The sequence below is a fragment of the Anser anser genome, assembly GCF_964211835.1.
Source record: "Anser anser genome assembly, chromosome: 21".
NCBI lineage: Eukaryota > Metazoa > Chordata > Aves > Anseriformes > Anatidae > Anser > Anser anser.
Window position 1 is genome coordinate 10,611,224 of NC_139742.1, and position 18,990 is coordinate 10,630,213.

The following is an 18,990-nucleotide window of genomic DNA, read 5'->3' on the forward strand; positions in this document are numbered from 1 at the left end:
ACCAAGATAGTGGGAAACTGTTGTAGTTTCCCCACACATTCTGTAGATAAAGCAAAGGATAAACCTTGCAGAAGCAGCATAGACTGATTGGAGGAGTATTATAGGGGTCAGGAAAGGAAGAGAGTACAGATGATGGATTATTCAGGAATTTTTATTCATCAGAGTAATGAATAGCAGGTTTGAACCTCGCAGTCTTTTGTCACATGCCAAGATGAGTATTTATTTTCTGCCTTTTCACCTTACCCTTCCTTTTTCCGTTGATTTCAGTGAAGTTTCTCATTTTCTGTCTGACTCTGAAATGAGATTTGCTGTTATGTACTTCATACCCACACCAATATCTCAACAATTCCATGGAAACCTTGGGTTAAAAAAAAATGGTTTATCTATGTCATATGGTTAGATCTATTTCTGAAGTCTTAGCTCAGGCAAAACTAATTGAGTAGGAACAGAGACCGTATTCTCATACTTTTATTCTGCCTAAAGCAAGAAAGAGTATTGAAAAAGTGAATGTGAAATCAGAAGTTAGCGGACAACAAAGAGGTAGAATGACAATAATATGCCAAAAAAAAGAAGAGATGATAGAGGCCTATTTTATCAGAAACAGATTAGAAACATGAGGAAAGTATAAGATGTCATTTATCTTGTGTTTCTCTCTTCGAGTGACATAGAAAGAAACAAAAATTAGTTCAAAATCTTTGCTTTTTGTTATGTGGATCTCACATAAAGCAGAAGACCATATGGAGTAATTTATCCTAAAAAGCTATTAAAATGAAGAGGCTTCTTGATATGGAAGGACAACAATTAGCTGAATCCCTAAACAAAAAGGGAGAGAGTGAGGAAAAGACAGGAAACAATAAGTGAAGGAAAGAAAGGAAGAACAAATAGGCTCAGAGCAAGCAGCCTTGACAGCCTTTGAGGATTCAGAATATGTCTCTTTCTCAGTGCAATGGCATTTTTCATGTGCCTAAACATTGTCTGGAATTTTTCTTTCTAAGTAGCATGTATTACTGTAGATAACTTGCAAATGGAAAGAAATACATATTTTGATGCAATATTTCTATGCTGTAACTATGGATGCATGGGAAAAATCTACTGATTTGCAGAAACCAAGATTTCAGAGGAAAAGATCTGGATATGGGTTTTCTCTCCAATTAATACTCAGTGTGACATTAGTTTTCATCTTTACGGGTCCATTTCTTTACAACATGCAAAGCCTTATTCATGCCATTTACCTTCCTTGCATCTGTTTGGAGATCACATAAACTGGATGCATCTGAACATTGTGCTTGCTTTTTGTAACCTTTCTTATTTTTGTAGCATTTTACAAACTTAGAGGGATGGATATTTTACTAACAGCCCTAGGTAACAGGGCCCTAGCATCCAGGCTGGAGAAACAAATAGCAGTTAATCTTTATCCCATCACATCCAATGCAGAAATAGCAGCAGAGTAGTCCACTCTGGAAGAGGGAAGATTATTTTCAGTATGTAAAAAGAGATTTATATATTTTAAGTTCTCAACCAGGGCTGTTTTTCCAGCAGATGTTGTTAAGGGTATATTAATTTATTTGGTTTGTACGTTATTTTAGCCTGAACCTGCATAGAAAACTCAGATGAAACTTCTGTCCATGTTTCAAGAAACAGCACTTCATTTTCACCATTTCGCTGTTTGATAAGATACACTTCAGAAGCTATAGTCATTATGAATTTTGTTTGATACAAGGAGGGACTGTGTAACTTTTCAACATCTTCTCTTTTAAGATTCTTATCCAATGTTTGAGCACCCTCAAGAATCCAGAGGTTCTGGTAAGTATTCAAATGTTTGTGTGGGTATTTCTCTGAATTGCAATTTCCATTGCCACTTTTTGTCCAAGTTTTTATTAATGATATATCACTATGCCAGTTGCTATTGTATTACATTTACATAACATGGTATCAAAGAACAACCCATTCTTTAAGGCCGTCCACTGATTAAGGGAATATATGTTGGTTAGTGAATGTGAAGAAAGCTGTTGCAGACTCTTTTTAAAGAGCTGAGAAAACAGAGAAAGCTTCTTGTTCCTGTTTCTAGGAGACAACTGCAAAAACATAGTTAGGAATCTGTAAAGTCAGCTAGGGCAGAATCTCAACAGACAGCTTGGTAAATTGTGCACAGAACTCTGCCTGTTGTAGACCTTTTGTTATTTTTGCCCAGGAGTCCGTTTAGTTTTATCTTCCTCCGTTAAACTGCCAGGAGGATTTTACTGAAGAAGCTCAGAGATCCTTGCATCAGTTTGAAGCGTACAGTAGCAAGAGGTAATGCTATGTTCTGGTTACTGTGAAAGAATGTCCAAATAGCATTATTCATTTTTTCAGTCTTAGAAACATTGACTGCATTAAATTGATTGTTGGCATATTTCATGGTAGAATATTCAATGAGTACTCCTTGCATAGCCATAATTTATGGTTAATGTATTTTCTAATCATGATTACAATAAAATCTGCAGCTCTGTAGCATTTTGTTTGGTAGTTTGTGGCAGAGTTTTGAATATATAAAACTCAATCTTTTCAGAATCTGAAGAACTGGCTTATTTTAAAACTCTTGAAGCTAAAGATGGTTCAGTAAGTTACATGTTTTGAGGATGTATCAGATACTGAACTGCTCGTACCCCAGAAAATGTCTTATAAACCAAACCTCCTAATGGTTCACAAAAACACAGAGAGCACTGAAGGGAAAGATATGACAGACACAGCCTCTTGCACTGAAATCCTAGGGAATATCTTTCACAGACTCTTTCTCCAACACAGGTCTTCCAGCGTTTCATGCTCCATTTAATTGTTACACCTTCTGTTTTGTTTTGTTTTGTTTTGTTTTGTTTTGTTTGTTTTTTTCCCTGTGGTGGGACTTTGCTTAGTTCTGGATGAAAAGTTGCCACCTTAGATGTGTGATTAGAGAGCATCACTTTCTTGAGAAAATTGGGGTAAAAGTCTGCAGATTTAGTAGTATAAATTTCCATTTCCCCAAATAAAGTATCCTTGGAGAATGTCTGTCCTGTTGCTCCAGATTATATGATTCATATTCCAAAAGAGTACCCAGCTGAGAAAAAAGGCTTCCTTATGGCTCTGGATAGCTCCGCAGACAAACCTCCCTTTAAAAGTTCTTGAGTACTAAGCTTAAAATAGGTTATAGTCTTCTCTTAACAAGGCTTGTGCTAGCAAGAACATTTGCATGGATAGAATGGCATGGATAGAATTGGCAACTGGGGCTGCCCTGCTACTGGGGCTTCTTGAAGATCCCAGTTATAATCAGATTTGTTAAATTAAATGGTTGAATTGCTATCAGTTGCTGCTGAGGCAGGGGAATTCTTCCTACCAATATGAAGTAACCAAGGATGTATCATTTTTCAATTTGTGCTTGTGTCATCTACAAGCACATTTACGACAGACGTAGTTCAAGCAGCAAAACAGCACAATAGGACTTTGGCATGAACTTTTGGAGTATGATCATCCCTGCGTTTGCTGTCCAGGGCAAGATAAGCTGCATCTCAGTGTGAACAGACCCAGCCGTGAAGAGTGACTTTGAAAACTTGCCAGGTAAAGCCAAAGAAACTGTGAGGCTGGTTACTTGGTATGAATTGTTATTCAGCCTCACAAAAGAAGAGGCTTTGACAACACCCCCAGTAACCTTGGCAGACTGTTTTGTTAAGCAGGTCTGTGCTTCATTGGCTTTTCAACTTGCATGCATTCATTGCTCCCTCCTACATATGAATTTATGTTTCAAAGAAGGACTGTGTGGTGGCGGGCAGCTGTGGCATCATGCTGATCTTTTACACTGGCTAGCAACGACTGCATCAAAAAGCAGGCAGAATAATGTACCACTCTTCCGTTTCTCAAGGGGAAAAGCAACTGAACCTCTTCTCAATCCTTTTTCTAGATGTGCAGCCTAAAATGTTTTCTCTTTATTTTAAATAATGGAGATCTTTCCGTTTCCAACTTGGTCCTCTCCCATAGCGTGACACTACTGAAGTGACAGACTGAGAAGGAATCCACAGGAATTGGTTTTGCACACGTATTAGCAACTAAAGTGTAACAGATGAAATTTTTTACCTGCTTGTGCTCTAACAGACTCACTATAGGGCTATTAGAACTTTAAATAGTTACGGCTCTTCAAGTTTTTATAGCTTTCAAACTAAGTCACAATCATGATGGCAAAGAAGGTGTCCTGCAGCTTTATGTTCCTGTGTCTTTTTTTAAAATAGTGGAGTAGTCACGTTTACTTGGCACAAGTAAGATGTAGTCAAAGTTTGATGTACTTCAGGGTTGTCCTGGGGCTGTTAGAGATAACACATCATTTTGCTATCATAAGGTCTATCAGGAACAACGTAAAAATGATATCAACATGGTTTTGTGGATGAAGAGTATGTTATTTTCAAATGTGCTTTGACTCTACTTGTTTATATATACAGGTATTTCTACTTACCTTTTCCTAGAGGTCTTTAAAACACCTTTCAGAAAAGAAAGTAGACTTCTCACAGTCTTCTCAGTTGACTGTAATCCATTGTCACTATGTATAAAATAACAAAACCAGGTCCAAAAAGACTTAGGAAACAAATCCTTTCCCTGGAAACAAATTGAAGTTATATCCCCGCATCTCTACCACTTCAAACTTAAACTGTATAGCTTGATGCAGAAATGTTAACTTGCTTTATGAAGAATAACAGGTTAAATACAGATCCACGTAGCTGGTAAGTGAGAGATGAGCTGATTTGCCCAGTTTTACAGGAAGTTAATAGCAAACTAAAAGCAAGTAACATCTTTCCTGTTTACAATTTCAAGTTACGGCATCAATTAAAGGCAAATGTGAACTAAGATTCCCATGTTTACTGAAAAGAAATAGGAGTTAAGTAGTAGTAGCTACCAATTCCTGTGACATAAAGTCTTACACATTGAACACAACTGGAGTATGGCAGGTAGATGGTGTTAAAATTAACCTCATGCAGACATTAGGTAATTAGAATGTCCTTTTTTTGTCTCATAACTGCCTATCTAGGGGAATGCAGAGATGCTCTGATTAGACAGAAACAGAGTACATTTAATTTCCACTTCCTTCCAACCATTTCAAAATTCCTTCCTTGAAGAGTCAGCTTTCCCAAACTCTAAATTTTGTGTTCTGCTTAACCTCATAGGTATTCCAGAGAATATGCTAGCTAGACTTCTCTTTCCACACTCATTAGTTCAGTGTGCTTGGCTCTTTTCCTAGGATTTGGTCTAGCATAGCCTCTGACCATTCAGGCCATTTGTCTGAAAATCATTTCCCTCTTTACTTCTGCAATTTTCCATTCAGTGCCTGAGCAATTAAAATCCCTAGTGATCAAAGCCCTGGTCTTCCAACTGTCCCTTTCTCTTCAAAATCATTGCATGAGCTCCTTTCCTGACGGCATGAGCTGTGCTCAAGCAAAGAATGCATGACAATTGCTCGATTGTTAGAAACTGTGAGTACTGCTTCAGCCAAAATATTGACATCATTCTGACTGGCACATTAAAGATTAATTTTTACTAGGGCCGTAACTGCAGAGGAGCAAATCATTTTGACGACATTAAAGTCAAATCAGTTCTCATATACAGTCATTGAGGCCTAAATAAGTATTATTTCTCACTGTTCCTGTCTCAGTTTCTTGGTCTTGGCTGTTTGGTTAGCATTACCGGCTTATTCTTGATTCACCACGAGGAAGGATTTCACAGGTGTTTATTCTTTCCTGGTACTAAATTGTCTATGAAAAGTACATTATGTATCCACAGTTTCTGTTTCATGGAAAAATACAAATTCTCTCTTTATATAATTCCCGTCAATGGCAGTGAGCATTACAGCACTCTGTACTGCTATACATGGATGATCGCGGATCTCTCAGCATCTGGAGTTCATCTCCTGTGACCTAGGTAGGCCGTGTTAATGAGTCACCGTGTGTGTACGTTGGTGCAGTTCCAGACCCTGGGATGCAGGGTAGCCAAATGGCCAGGACTGCTCGCTTCCAAAATGTCTCTAAGTCCCTTCTATTCCTACCGTGGTCAGCTTTTGTTACGTCAGACTGCATGGATGTAGCATGTGTGTGTCAAGAGTTAACGCACTTTTTTCTATCATGTACTAAATCCTAGACTGTATGTATGACCCCAAACAGGTGGAGGGCTGCAGGCAGGCAGAGTGCCGTGTTCCTGTAGTCACAGAGTAGGTGGCTTTGTGGGGAAGGTGGAAAGAGGGAGGTTTTTTGTTTTGTCAGTGAGGGGGAGAAGTAGTGAAGTTGTAAAGAACATAGGGAGCGTAGGGTGCTAGAAGAGAGAATATAGGGTTTGCAGCACTGTAATTTAGACCAAGGCAGAGATCTCAGAACATTATTTAATAGGGACTATATACTGAGCAATACTTAAAACAAATACATGGAAATGAGTTTTTCTTCTATTAATATGGCATAATTCTCAAGAACAGTACTAAAGTGTTTTTGTAAGGTACAATTACAGTAGAGTCATATCAACCTGCTAGGTTAATTTCTCCATACAGAACTGCATGTTTTTCTCCCTTCAGCCAGCCATTCATTTGTCCGCCTACAGCTTGTAGCACCAAGCATGAATAGTCAGCTCTAAAGCACAAGTTACATGACTTTGTAAAGAGTGAGCTAGTAAGGCAGAAGCATTACCCAGGAGCACCAAAATAGAAAACCCTGCACTCTTGTTGTCTGCCTCTGAATCCTGTGTCATCAGCCATGACAAACCTAAAATGCACTAAATCTGTTGTAGGTGTTTAGAGTGATCCTTGCCTTAGATTTAAACAAAAGCATTCTTTTTTTGAACGAGATAATCTTAATGCCTTTGGTGGAGTATTAAAGAAAGAGTTTGAATAACACATTCAAAATAATACTGATCCTGAAAGTCTGAATTTGGAAAATTGTTCCAGGGTTGTTGTAATGGCGTAACTTCACCTTTCAGAGAGACACCTTGGTTTATAGTCGCACACTGATATCTTTTTATGTTATTTTTTTGGAGATGTCTTCAGAGAAAGTAAAATTTAGTATTTCTCATCTAGGTGGTGGGATGGGTCATCTTCCTCAGTCCCTCTTCTGTATCATTTATCCAAGAAGTTCAAAGCACTTAAAGTTGGGAACTTTCAGCTGTATTCTTGTGAGATAAGACACATTTCAATGTCTGTTATGGAAAACTGAGGCACAAAGAAGAGTTCTGAATTATCTGAAGTCTCAGGGACTTAGTGGCAGACCCAGCAGTACAACAAAGGTGACCTGGCTCCTGGTCCCGCGATCTAACCACCAACTAACGTTATCTCTGTTTTGAGGGTCTGCAGTTCCAGAATTTCGTGTCGTGTATCACCTGATTCTATCAGAGCCGGTGCTTGCCCCCAGCTCGTTTGCAGAAGGTTCTCAGGAAGCCAGCTTAGCAGCAGCTCCTGGCTTGGCAAAGGAGGTAAATGCGGGACAAGGTGCCCAGCAGACGGCTGTTGCTGCAGCAAGTTGCAGCTGCCCAGCGCAGAGTCCCCGAGCTGCCTCCCTGTTAGGCAGTGGCTGGTCTATTCATTCTGCAAACAGCCTCTTTCCGTTCCAAGACAGCCCTAGGGACACAAGGGAATGGCAGAGTTTATTATAAACTGAGTAAAGGAACAGACTATTGCTGGAGGAGATCCAGGGTTATAAAAGATTGGAGCGGGGGGGAAGGGGAGGAGGGAACAGGACATAATTTGTGTTTGTGTGGGAGGGGGTGGGTACTGGTGGCTTCGGAAGGCATTCCCCAAGCCCTCAAGACCTTTGCTGGTTTTGGTGCGATTTTCTGCAGTGCGTACCATGCCGTGTCAAACCCCACTTACTTTTTATTGTATCAGTCATTCTCTTTATGCAGCAACACGGATCGGAGAACGCTTGCAGGTCCTGTTCTGAATGAGCTCCGCTCTCTGCCAGCTCAGCCTAGTTACATTGCTGTAACTTATTCTGGGGGATGGGAGAAAAAGGTTGCTGCTACTTTAAATATAATGCATTAAGAGGATGCTGGAAAAAGGCCTGCATGCTGTAATACCCAGCCATCTAGTTGGAAAAGCAGCCAGATGTAATACAAAAGAAGAAACACAGCCTCTTATGGATGCAGCACTAATTCATAAATCAGGTGAATCAGCTTAGGCAACTGCTGTGTTTTTATGCCTCTGCTGCATGGAGAACTGCATGTTGGATGCTTTTATTTGAAGTAATGGAACCAGATAATCCCTTGGACCAGGACAACTCCAATGGTAAGAAGTAGAAAACATAGAAAAGAGGAAATAAAGGATAGCGAAAGAGCGTCTGAGTTGTACATCCTACTTAAGGCACAGGGTTAGGCATGTGTTTTTACTGGCTTCTGCATGGATCAGTAGAAATGAGTGTGGTAATGTGCTTCACATTATCTTAAAAATCACTCTGTTTACAGGGTTTCAAGATAGGCATGTAGTAGACTGATATAAACAGGGTATTGTAAGAAGTAATCCAGCAGGATCGGTGCTCTCCTCATTAACCTATCTCCTGGGCAGTCTTTGCAGAGAGGACAGTAACCTATTTATTTTACTTTATTCAGTTTGGGGGTCTTTTTTGCCAGTGAGAAAAGAATGTAACTTTATGCTGTGTGTCTGTCAAGCCTAGCATTTGGAAACAGTTTCTTTATCTGCAGAAAGCTTTCCTAAAGGCAGTTGCAGTGAGTAATTTACTTAGAGGGATATATTTAGCTGTGGACCACATAAATTCACCCTGGAATTAAAGTCTGTGGTTAAAACTGCAGCTATTCCCTGGATTTATAACATTCCACATGCTGATGTTCTGCTATCTGGTCTGTTAGAAGACATACAAAAGGCATAAATTGGGGTGAAAAGTTGTTTGCAATTGCAAATCTTAGATTTTTTTTCTCTGTTAGTACGGTGGATTGGCTGCATTGAGGACAACAAATTGTTTACATTTTTAAAAACCATTTGAGATTGTGTTTTTCAGAATACATTGATCCTCAGCTTTTTCATATGTATTTAGTGCTATTCTGTATGCAGTTTGAAATCCACAAAGTATTCTACCTTCAACATAGATAGGGTTCAAGAGCTACCTCTGGAATTCCTGCAGCATATTTTCTGCTGATAACCCGGAGCTTTTAGTACAACGTAACTGCAGTGTTAATATCACGGTAGACCTGAAGCTGTGCGGAAGGAATGTGGTTAAGGGAATGAAGTAACATTGAAACTATGTGAACAGTTGACTGGACAGATATAAGTGGGCAGCACTGCTTTACTTCGAGCTCTGTGCCGTGCTGATGTTGAATTGTATAAAATAATCAAGGACAAAATTCAGTGTTTTTCAGATGATAATATTTACCTGAAAAAGTTAAGGTAGAATCACAGTTCTTTTATTTCAATTTTTATTCTCTTTTTCATGTAGTTACATTAATTTCCCTCTAGAACAACAGCAGCTACCTCTCGTGTCTTACTCCTGCTCTTATGCCACTATGACACAGAATTGAAAGTTATTTTTTTTCTTTATAGCAGCAAGTTTTAGGATTTTCAGAGAAGTGCATGCACCTTTTGGGCTGATGTTAACAAACATATAAACAACTATCTTTGCCTGTCCCAACATTAGAATCTGGATTTTAGGAGTCACAGAGGGAATGTCCTGATTCTTTGGGAAGTATAAGAGTAACTTTGCTTTCTCAGATTTGCTAAAACGGCTCACTAAATTTAGAACGTATATTTAAGATATAGAACTTCACTCTTCTCACTACAGACATGTGAAGTATATTCTGTCACATTCTGTAGTAACTTGTGTTTCCTACAAAATATTTGAATAAGTAGGTAGGCACCGGAAATGTTCATACCGTGAAATGAGAGAAATAAGCACCCATGGCACCGAGGATCAGAGAAGAACTTCCTGTGGTTCCCCCTTCCTAACTTTCTAAATCCCTGGCTTCCTTTTAGATATGTTTTTTTAATTACTTTGATTTAAACAATTCCATGGTTTAAAATAAAAAAAAGTAAAAAGGTTGAGCCATTTGTTGGTCAGGTCAATTGCATAAGGTGTTCTGCTGCTGGAGCCGCAGGAGCAATGCGCAGAATCGATGCGTTCATCTGTTATGATATACCATGCATTATTTTGCATGAATTCATTCAGTAGAAAGTTCTCAAAAATATGCCAGCAGGGTGCTGGTGAGAAAGGTTTTCTCCTTTGAGAAGGTTTTCTGGTAGCTGTCATTCATGGAGCAGCCCCTTTGTCCCTCTTATTATCAGACAGCAAATGAGCTGCTCTGACCACACGGATAACTATTGTGTTTATCTTACTGTACTGCCCACGTGACAAACACGGACGCCCTGGGAACAGACCGTAACTTGAACTGCTTTCTGTAAAAGTGCCTTTTTGCCTCCAAGAATGTCAAATCAAATTCCTTCTGCTGGCAGAATGAAAACTGTTATTTCGTTTTTGATTTACCGGATAGTCCTTCCTGGTTTGCCATATACCTTATCTTAGAATTCAGTGTCAGTTCGTTCTTAGCTGGTCGTGACCAGCCCAATAAATAGATCACTAATGATAGCAAAAGCTGTTCTGAAGGATATGTGGCGGTAATATATTTTAGATTTGCTCTTTTTGCCTCTTGCAGCCCTTTCATTTGCTTATAGAGATGTATGAAATCATCTAGAAAGACCTTAGTGGAATATTCAAGACTGAGAAGCTGTGTGGCTCATTTTTCCCCACAGTTTTTTTACTAATCAGATTAGGTTGCCAACCTTTTGTGGAGGATACCTCATGGATTTATTACTGCTTGTGACTGGAGCAGAGGACCAGCTCATTTATTTGGGGGCCTGCAATGAGATTTCAGCTGTGTTAGTTGCCTTGACACAGAAGACCTTGGAATAAAATCATAACCTGTGGATGAAACGGTTATTGGGTTATTTTCTATGATTCCTCGTTGAGCTGTGGTACTTGCACCACTTTGAACACCAGCTTGAGAGGTTGCTATCCATTTTGATGCTTGTGAAAGGAGACAAAGTTCTGCAACTTTCCTCCCTGTGTGCCTAGGATAAAAGCTCACATAACGATACAGATTCTTGTAAGGCTCTTAAAAATCATTACAGCATCCCCACCCCCAATATTTTCTGAAAAGTGGGAATATAAAGAAAGATTATTGTCATTTTATGATGGCTCACAGTTCTGACTTTTTCATGTGTTCTTTTTAATATACTGAATGAATTTACTTGGTTCTTCTCTCTCTTTCTGTTACACACACAGGCACACGCACACATACAAACCCACAACCTTTTCTTGGAAGAAAAGTGCTGAAGAATGTGCTGATTCTGAAACCATAACCCTAAATTACCCATTTCAGAGGGATGACATATCAGAGCTGCAGATTTCTCTTTGTGCTATAGCCGCTTGCAGCTATAAGAGTAAGAGACAACTCAGCACTTTTTTGTGAGCTGGCGAAGATTTATAAAACGTTGTATTTGTGTACAAACTCTTGAGTACAAAATATCTGTGAACTGTGCATTCGTTGTGTCTTCTCATTGCTTAGATTACAGTTTTTGTCGCTATAGTGAACACTGGTACCACCTCTGAGTTTATTCTGGTGTGTAGCCTGACAATATTTCTTTGTGAGTTACTTATTAAGCTTTTAGAGGCACGGTGGATTTAGCAGACTTTCTGAACAACATTGTAGGCCAAACCTCGTCTACTGGTTTTAGTGGAATCATATTCCCTACACAGTGAGGGCGAATCACAAATGCAGATTCTGTACCACAGAGGACTGGAGTTAAACCATTGTGCTTTGATAATACAGGAATTATGGCATGTGTTTTTCAAACTCTGACATACGTAATCAGCCAGGAGGATTGCATGGATGACAGCCAGGCCTGAACTTTTCCTGCTGTTGGTAATTTAGATTCTTTAAGCAATGGTCTAGGGCAGTAAGGAAATCCTAACCTCAGCAGCACCTTGATGCGCGTTAAAGATTGCATTTGGTAGAGAGGAAAGCAGAAGTAAGGACTGGGAAAACAGAAGCTTTTCTAGATCAGATCTGAAGTTTAATAGCAGAGCTGTGCAGGAACCCAGGACCAATAATTTATGGCTGCTGCAGGTGAAGAGTGAGGTGTTTTATTGAGAGAGAGAGAACAAAGATCTGCCATAGAACAGGCGAAGGCCATGAACGTGGCTACTGAGCTGCATCCAGCAGATGCCCTCGTTTGGGGCACCTCACCCAGCACCTCAGCAGGCAGAGCCGAGGGCTCATCAGCTCCAAAGGCTCTTCCATTTCATGGCCGTGAAGTTTATTTCACTGTGTGGACAATATATGTGTGTTATTGACCTCATATGATCATCTTCTTAAAAGAGGATTTCCCATCATTGTCTACAGGACCGAAGACAAATGCTAATGCATAGTTTGGAAATTAAACACATTAAACTATCGTTAGGTGATTAAGCAGTTCTGCACTGTGGCCTGTGGCATAGGTCGTTTAAAAACGATGCCTTCTTCATCTGCTTACCTCAGCCAGCATTTATGTTGTTTGCTTTTGTTTGTAAAGAACTCTTTGGATTCAATAAGTTAAAAAACCAAAGAGTATATTATTAGTAGAAATATTTATGTGGCTACTTAGAGATGTTTAGAATTCTTTAGCAAATATATTATTCCTTGATATTCTGTTACATAAGCGAGGTCTCTCTTTTGATTAAATAGCAGTTATTTAAAATCATACTTTCTCATCGTGAATGTCAGTTTTCAAGGCTGAGCTAGCTGAGAACTATAGAGCATTGGGACATTTAGCCATCATTCTTCTCTTCTTTGTTGCGGTCCTTATACCATGTCTGTCTTCATGATTTCTGAGGAAAGAGAGGTAAAGGAACATGTGCTCGATGGTAGGAAAAATTGGAAAGAGGAAGACAAATGCCAATGTAATACGTGCAGAAGATAAATGCAGATTGAATTCCTGATGAATTGTGCATAAAAGCAGCAGGCATATTTTGGGTGGCAGTCCTTTTCTTACAGCATGCCGTAGTTTTCTTCATTTTACCTATACTGTATTCAGGTACTAACTGTAACTCATATGTAAGATGTGCTGCACTGAAAGGTGCAGCTGAAGACTGAAGGAGTAAATGCATTTTTCTGGAAAAAAAAAAAAAGTTTTAAATCTTGGTGGGCAAAGACAAAGTGGAGTATCTGTACATAAGAAATACTGCTGACAAATTCAAGTATGTCCTACCTGAGGGCATTATTTATTGGTGAACATCTGAAATAGTGACAGCTTAGCCCTGGAGGTAACATTAGGCCACTGTTCCACGTTACTTGCTGAGGAGCCTATAAGTTGTATGACCAGTACGGGGCGTACTCTAAAGAAATGATCCAAGTATGTGTAGCGATCATTGCTGGAAAAGAATAGTAAGTAGTCTGTCTGAACTGTCAGTGAGTGTGTGGCGAGTAGAGTAAACACAGAGTTTAAAATAGGTGGGAGGGTATAATTGGATTTCTTTATTGTCCCCAGAACTTTTTGGCAATGAAGGGAAGGATTTAAAAATAGATATAAGAAATATCTGGAAACTTCAGTATAATTTACAGTATGTGGTGAAACGGAGAAATCCAATATAGCTTTAGTGAAGTGTCCAACAGTATCAAAAAGGCAGAAAGCTCTGGGGGAACAGGAGACCAAAGATTAACAAGATTACTATATAATGATTTGTAGAATGCATTCAACAATTTCCAAGTTTATAAATGAATTAGGAACAAACGTTGCATGCAGTCTTTTCCTTGCTCTCACTACTAAAATCCATAGAAGAAGGTCAAGCCTATCAAGCAACAAGCACCCCACCAGCCTATGAGCCCACAGTAAAGGAGAACCATCTGCATGAAAGTACCCAGGGACATTAGATGAACAGGGTATAACCATCCATACTTGGAGGTACTGGAAACAGTTAAGGTAGTGCCTTCATTTTTCATAATGAAGAAAAGGGGCTTTTCATAGTCAAATATTTCCAAAGCCTCTTTTATTTTGCTTCCAAAAAGATCAACTCCAAAGCATGGCCTTGCAGCAAAGCCTTCACGTTCTCTCTCTGAAGTATGACACTGTTATGAGTCTCTCACAGAACTTTCTACAACGGGTTTTTAATGTTATATTCTTGCGTCTGATTTGGAAGACAAAGGACAAGGGATTTCATGGAAGTGGAGATGATATATCAAGGTATTTGTAGGTCAGAAGCATTCAAATTCATAAGGTTGTGGGTAGCAGATAACAGAAACTGGAGAAGCTGCAATAGAAGGGGTGAGTCTTTATCGAGACCTTTTCTGCGACCTTTAAGCACGGGTTGCTGTGATCCCATACGTGAAGCTATGGAGGTGTTGGACAGCAGCCTCCTGTTCTGGTGATGCCCAGAAAGGTTGGCAACAGCTGATGCTTTACACCCATGTCTAACAAGAGTGCTGTATGCTTAGGGATGGAAAGAATAAATAGGTGCTTACCTTTGGCCAATTCACTGCAATGTTCTTTAGTCTGATTGTCTGCTTCGGATGTTTGTCAGGGAGGTTTCTCGACACATCCGTGCAGTTATCGTGTCAGATCATTATGGTAATAAGGTTTACATTTAGGTATGCTTCCCCTCTGAGCATCTCCGAGGAACTAGCACATGCAAAAGATTTAATTGCAAAGCATCGCTACTGCTGATACAGACTTGGAGGCCTACCAGCTGCCTCGCTCGGTGAGTCAGTAGTCAGAGATTTTGGCAGCCCCAGAGCTTAATGCAGCGATCAGAAAATGTCTGCCAAAATAAAGTTTCAAGTTTGTTTTTCTACCAAATCTAGATAAGCTGCTATTTGGTTTACGCCTTTAAATACTTTTCTAGAGGTAGCTGGGAAGTTGGTAGACAGCTGTGGCAAACGTACTAACACGAGCCGTTGTTCTTTGTCCTGTAGCTCTATGTGTGGGCTTGTTTGCTTAACCATTGGGTGGGCATGGCGTGGCGTGTGGAGCAAATCGATGCCTCCGAATCCTACAGTTAATCCAGGCTGGAGAATTCCCAATGCTCAGTGTTCTGAAATAAGGAAAGTAAGATGTGAATGGAGTCCTCTTACTTGTTCCAGAATAAATAAATACATATATTTGACTTAAAATAATAATAGTAAAAGTTAGACCAGAGTTCACAGTATTTCATTGTCTCTGCAACTGGTCTTATATTTTGCAGAAGTGCTATTAGAGTATTACTCATGGCAGAGAGAATATCCCTGAAGAGTTTTTCACAGTTCATGTGTCAGACAGGAATGCAAAGGATCAATTTACCGCCACAGACAAAGATCTGAAAATATCCAGGGGAACCTGGGAGAATACTTCCCACCCCAGATAGTTCAGCTGATTTAACTGACTCCACTTGTCTGACTGCAGTGCGTTGGCCAACCCAGAGTTAATTTCTGGTGGCAGCAATAAAAGCATTGTATGTAGACTGCAGTGAGAGCTGGCACAGGAACATTAAATGCAGCGTTATCTTCTTAGAGTCTTTTCTGCTGTAAAAAAAATAAAGAGAATTTCAGTATGTTTTGGAAGGCTGACGAGGGCAGTACTTTATTCTAGGGAGAAAACTGTCAGTGCTCTGCAAGTCTGCTTCCAGGAGTAACTTGCTTTGTTCAGCAACTCATCCCTTACTACTCATTTGCAGCTGTCAAAAAAGCCGGACATCAAGTTGTGCAGTTGGATTTAAGAGTGATCCCTGGATGAGACAGTTGCAATGGTATATAAGCTAAACAAAGCAGTTGGAAATAGTTTACTGGTTTTGGCCAGCTTTTGGGTAACATAGTTCCCCTGAAAGGTGGGTAGTGGTTAGCTCATGTGCTTCTTAGTTGTATTTGTTTTATTGTAATTTAAACTTTCCTGCTAAATTTAGGTAGAGCCAGCGGAAATATTGAGAGCTTTTTATGTAGGTTTTCAGCAAGAGATGGCATGAGAAGCTTCATCGAGTTAACTGGGAGTTGCTTATCTTGAAGAACATGCACCCAGTTCATCCTTTTTTGACTCTTTCAAATGTTTGTAGTGTTTAAGACTGAAGAAAAAAATGCAGAAAAAAAAATTCTTCCTGTGACTTCCAACCCAAGATTAAGTTGACAACACAAATTAAAGATACGGAAAATGTAATCAGCGTTTAGGATTTAGGGAAAAAACAGGTGCATTCGACTCGAAGCCAATGCTTAGTACATTCGGGTTGCTGAACTGCCTGCCTGTGCCTCTGACTGGGAGAGAGGCGTGTTTTATTTTCCCTGCTTATTCATTTTCTGAGTCATTCATCTTGTGCTATAGCTATTGAAAACTGTAACAGAGTCTGGGAAGCGCTTGGCTTTTGAGTGCTGCCTCCTGATTGGCCTAGGGAATGCTGCTGTTGGGGAATAATGTGTGAATACCATCTGCTCCGAGGAGCTGGGAGCCTCAGTGAATTTTGCTTGGAGAGGCACCTTTAGCCAGGACTACAGGCAAAGGGAACAAGCTTGCTTTTGCTGTTTCTTAGCCAAACTTAGTTGTGCCTGTATTTCCTTTCTGCTTCCCTGTTAAACTTTTTTGTGCTTTGCTCAAGGGTGAAGCCGAGGTGCTTCTCCTGTGGGTTTTGGGGTTGTTTTTTCTTTGCTTTTTTTTTTTTTTTTTCCTGCATGGGATTTCTTCTGGGGTTCAGAATGCACACAAAGTGGGGGAATAAATCAGCAAGTTTTGCAGCTGTTTATTGCGGTGCAGCAGTCAACATGGAATGTCTGAGCTGCTTTGAGAAACTACTTCTAAAAATTTGACCTGCTTATAAAAGGTAAGCAATTAAGGACTTCTGCATTTCAGGGACTGACTTTTTACTTACATAGAGGTTTTGTTTTGTTAGGAATGAATGTCTCATTTGAAATGTACAGTTGCCTTGTAGCAATGCCTGAGATCAAAAACTATGTTTTGTCTCAGAATGTCTTTAATGAGCCTGAAGAAATGAGCAGAGTTGGAACAATGCTTGTTCGTTCTTTTGTAGGTTTTTAAAACAAAGTTTTTAGGTTTTAAAAACAAAGTTTGTGCAATGTAAGTGTAATTGTAATTGAAGACTGCATATACATTTGGGTTTGCATTTTTTTGGAAGAGAGCTCTCCCAACTCATGTTTCCCTGAGTGTTATCTCAGACAAAACACAGTTATTTTCCAGCAGTCCGGATTTGCAGTCAAATGGTGCATTCCGCTTCAAGGAGACAAGATATAGTTTGTGAGCCTATTAAATCCTGCACACTAATGACCTGCTGGTGTAGATTCAATCAGTAGAGAGAGAACTGTAGCCATGCCTTTAACCTCAAAACAACAGGCCTGCCACAAGCAGACTGCTGGCCACCACTCTCTCCCACCACTAATTAGCACATACTTAACTTTACGATATTGTTTTAAAACAGTAGGTTTTTTTTTTTCTAGAGGTGACATTTCAGTCAGACACTCATAGCTACACAAGGCAAAGTTAGCTGGAGGAGCACATGAAATACTGCTATTTTACAAAATGCTAGCCTTCCTTCCAGTGAGTCAGATTATTCAATTTGCTGTCATCTGTTCCAAGGAGAAATCTGCAAAGAATATTTCTGAGACCTTATGTTTGCTGAAGGCCTCACTGTTACTTATTTTTGACAAATACCTGGGCTTTAGCTTTCTCTTCTGTGTTGTTATGTTAATTGTAACTGTATCTAAACTAAATATGTAAGTTTCAGGTCCCTCTGTGTATTCTAAGAGAAATATATGCAATAAATAGAGGAACAGTGAATTTATATAACTGATACCTGATCCAGCCTAAACTTTCCATATTGAATCAATTTTAAATAAACAAGAGAAGAGCCTACATCTAGCATGCTTTCTTAAACTCAAGCCTCTTGAGGTAGTGCTCTTGCAATACAGAAAAGAGCTGTAGCTGTCTCCAGTTTCACTAAAAAACATAAATAAAAAATCAGATCTCATTTCACAGAATCATCTAGGTTGGGAAAGACCTTCAAAGTCACCAACTCCAGCCATCAACCTGATGGGCTGAGTCCCATCACTAAACCATGGCCCTCAGTACCCAAATACACATCCCCTAAATACCTCCAGGGATGGGGACGCCACCACCTCCCTGGGCAGCCTGTTCCAGTGCTCCACCACCCTATCCACGAGAAAATTCTTCCTGATGTCCAGCCCAAACCTCCCTTCCGACCTTTTCACTTAGTCATTTTTGTGGCAAAATGCCAGATCATCAGAAATTACACTTTTAATGAGGCAAAAAACGTCTTTGGAGAAGCCTGAATCAGGAAAATTGTGGCAAGCCAGAGAAGGAACACCTGAACCACAGAGAGGTGCTACAGCAGCGCAGGCTGTTGGCTGGTAGCCACTGTACTTGCTTAGGGCACACGATATAGGATTAAGGTCTCGCTATGCTGGGTGCAAGCCAAGGGTGCCTCTCTCCTTTTATGTACATTTAGAAACCTTGAAAAGTCTTGCATGTACCAGTGCAAATGACGTTTTCCAGTAATTGTCACACTTCTGGGGATAGAAAAACGATTTCTCATTCATTGCTGCTGATAATAATAATAAATGCTCACCCAGGTCTTTTCTGGTGGAATGATATTGGCAATTAAAGATTTCCCAGGTGCCCTTTATTAATCTGTCATTGGGCCAGACATGATGATGGTAATGAAGGGGCATGGGGAGTAAAATCCTGACCTTTGAACTTCAGGGGTGAAGATCACTTCCATTCCAGGCATAGCTGAAGTTTTTTAGCCCTTGGCAGCAGAGCCTCAGGAGAAGCTATAAATGATAGTGTACAGTGGAATCAGAGCTTTTTAATTCAGTGCTATGTTCATATGCACACTTAAATCAAAAAATTGCTGCTGTTGAAATTGTGTTTCCTTTTTGCTCAAAGTGTACATGGTTTTTATGGTTTTCCTTCATCAAAGATAGTAGTTACTTGATTCAGTGGTCTAACTGTGATGTGTGTGTTTTCATGGGGCAGAGTTCATTGCTTAAGGA

At 39.8% G+C, this 18,990-nt stretch overlaps 1 protein-coding gene across 3 annotated transcripts in view; it reads left to right on the plus strand.

The window, feature by feature from the left end:
* The window catches only part of DAB2IP (DAB2 interacting protein), a 224,258-nt gene that overhangs the window by 24,886 nt on the left and 180,382 nt on the right, over window positions 1-18,990 (plus strand). The window contains exon 1 of one of the 3 annotated variants that reach the window (XM_083807465.1): window positions 7,869-8,254. The exons of 1 other annotated variant lie outside the window; for it this stretch is intronic. In XM_083807465.1, coding sequence (XP_083663591.1) covers window positions 8,197-8,254 — 58 coding nt within the window. In that variant the 5' untranslated portion in view covers window positions 7,869-8,196. Of the gene's footprint in view, window positions 1-7,868; window positions 8,255-16,336; window positions 16,785-18,990 lie in introns of those variants that run through there. One more of the 3 variants, XM_083807469.1, reaches the window with a different exon arrangement.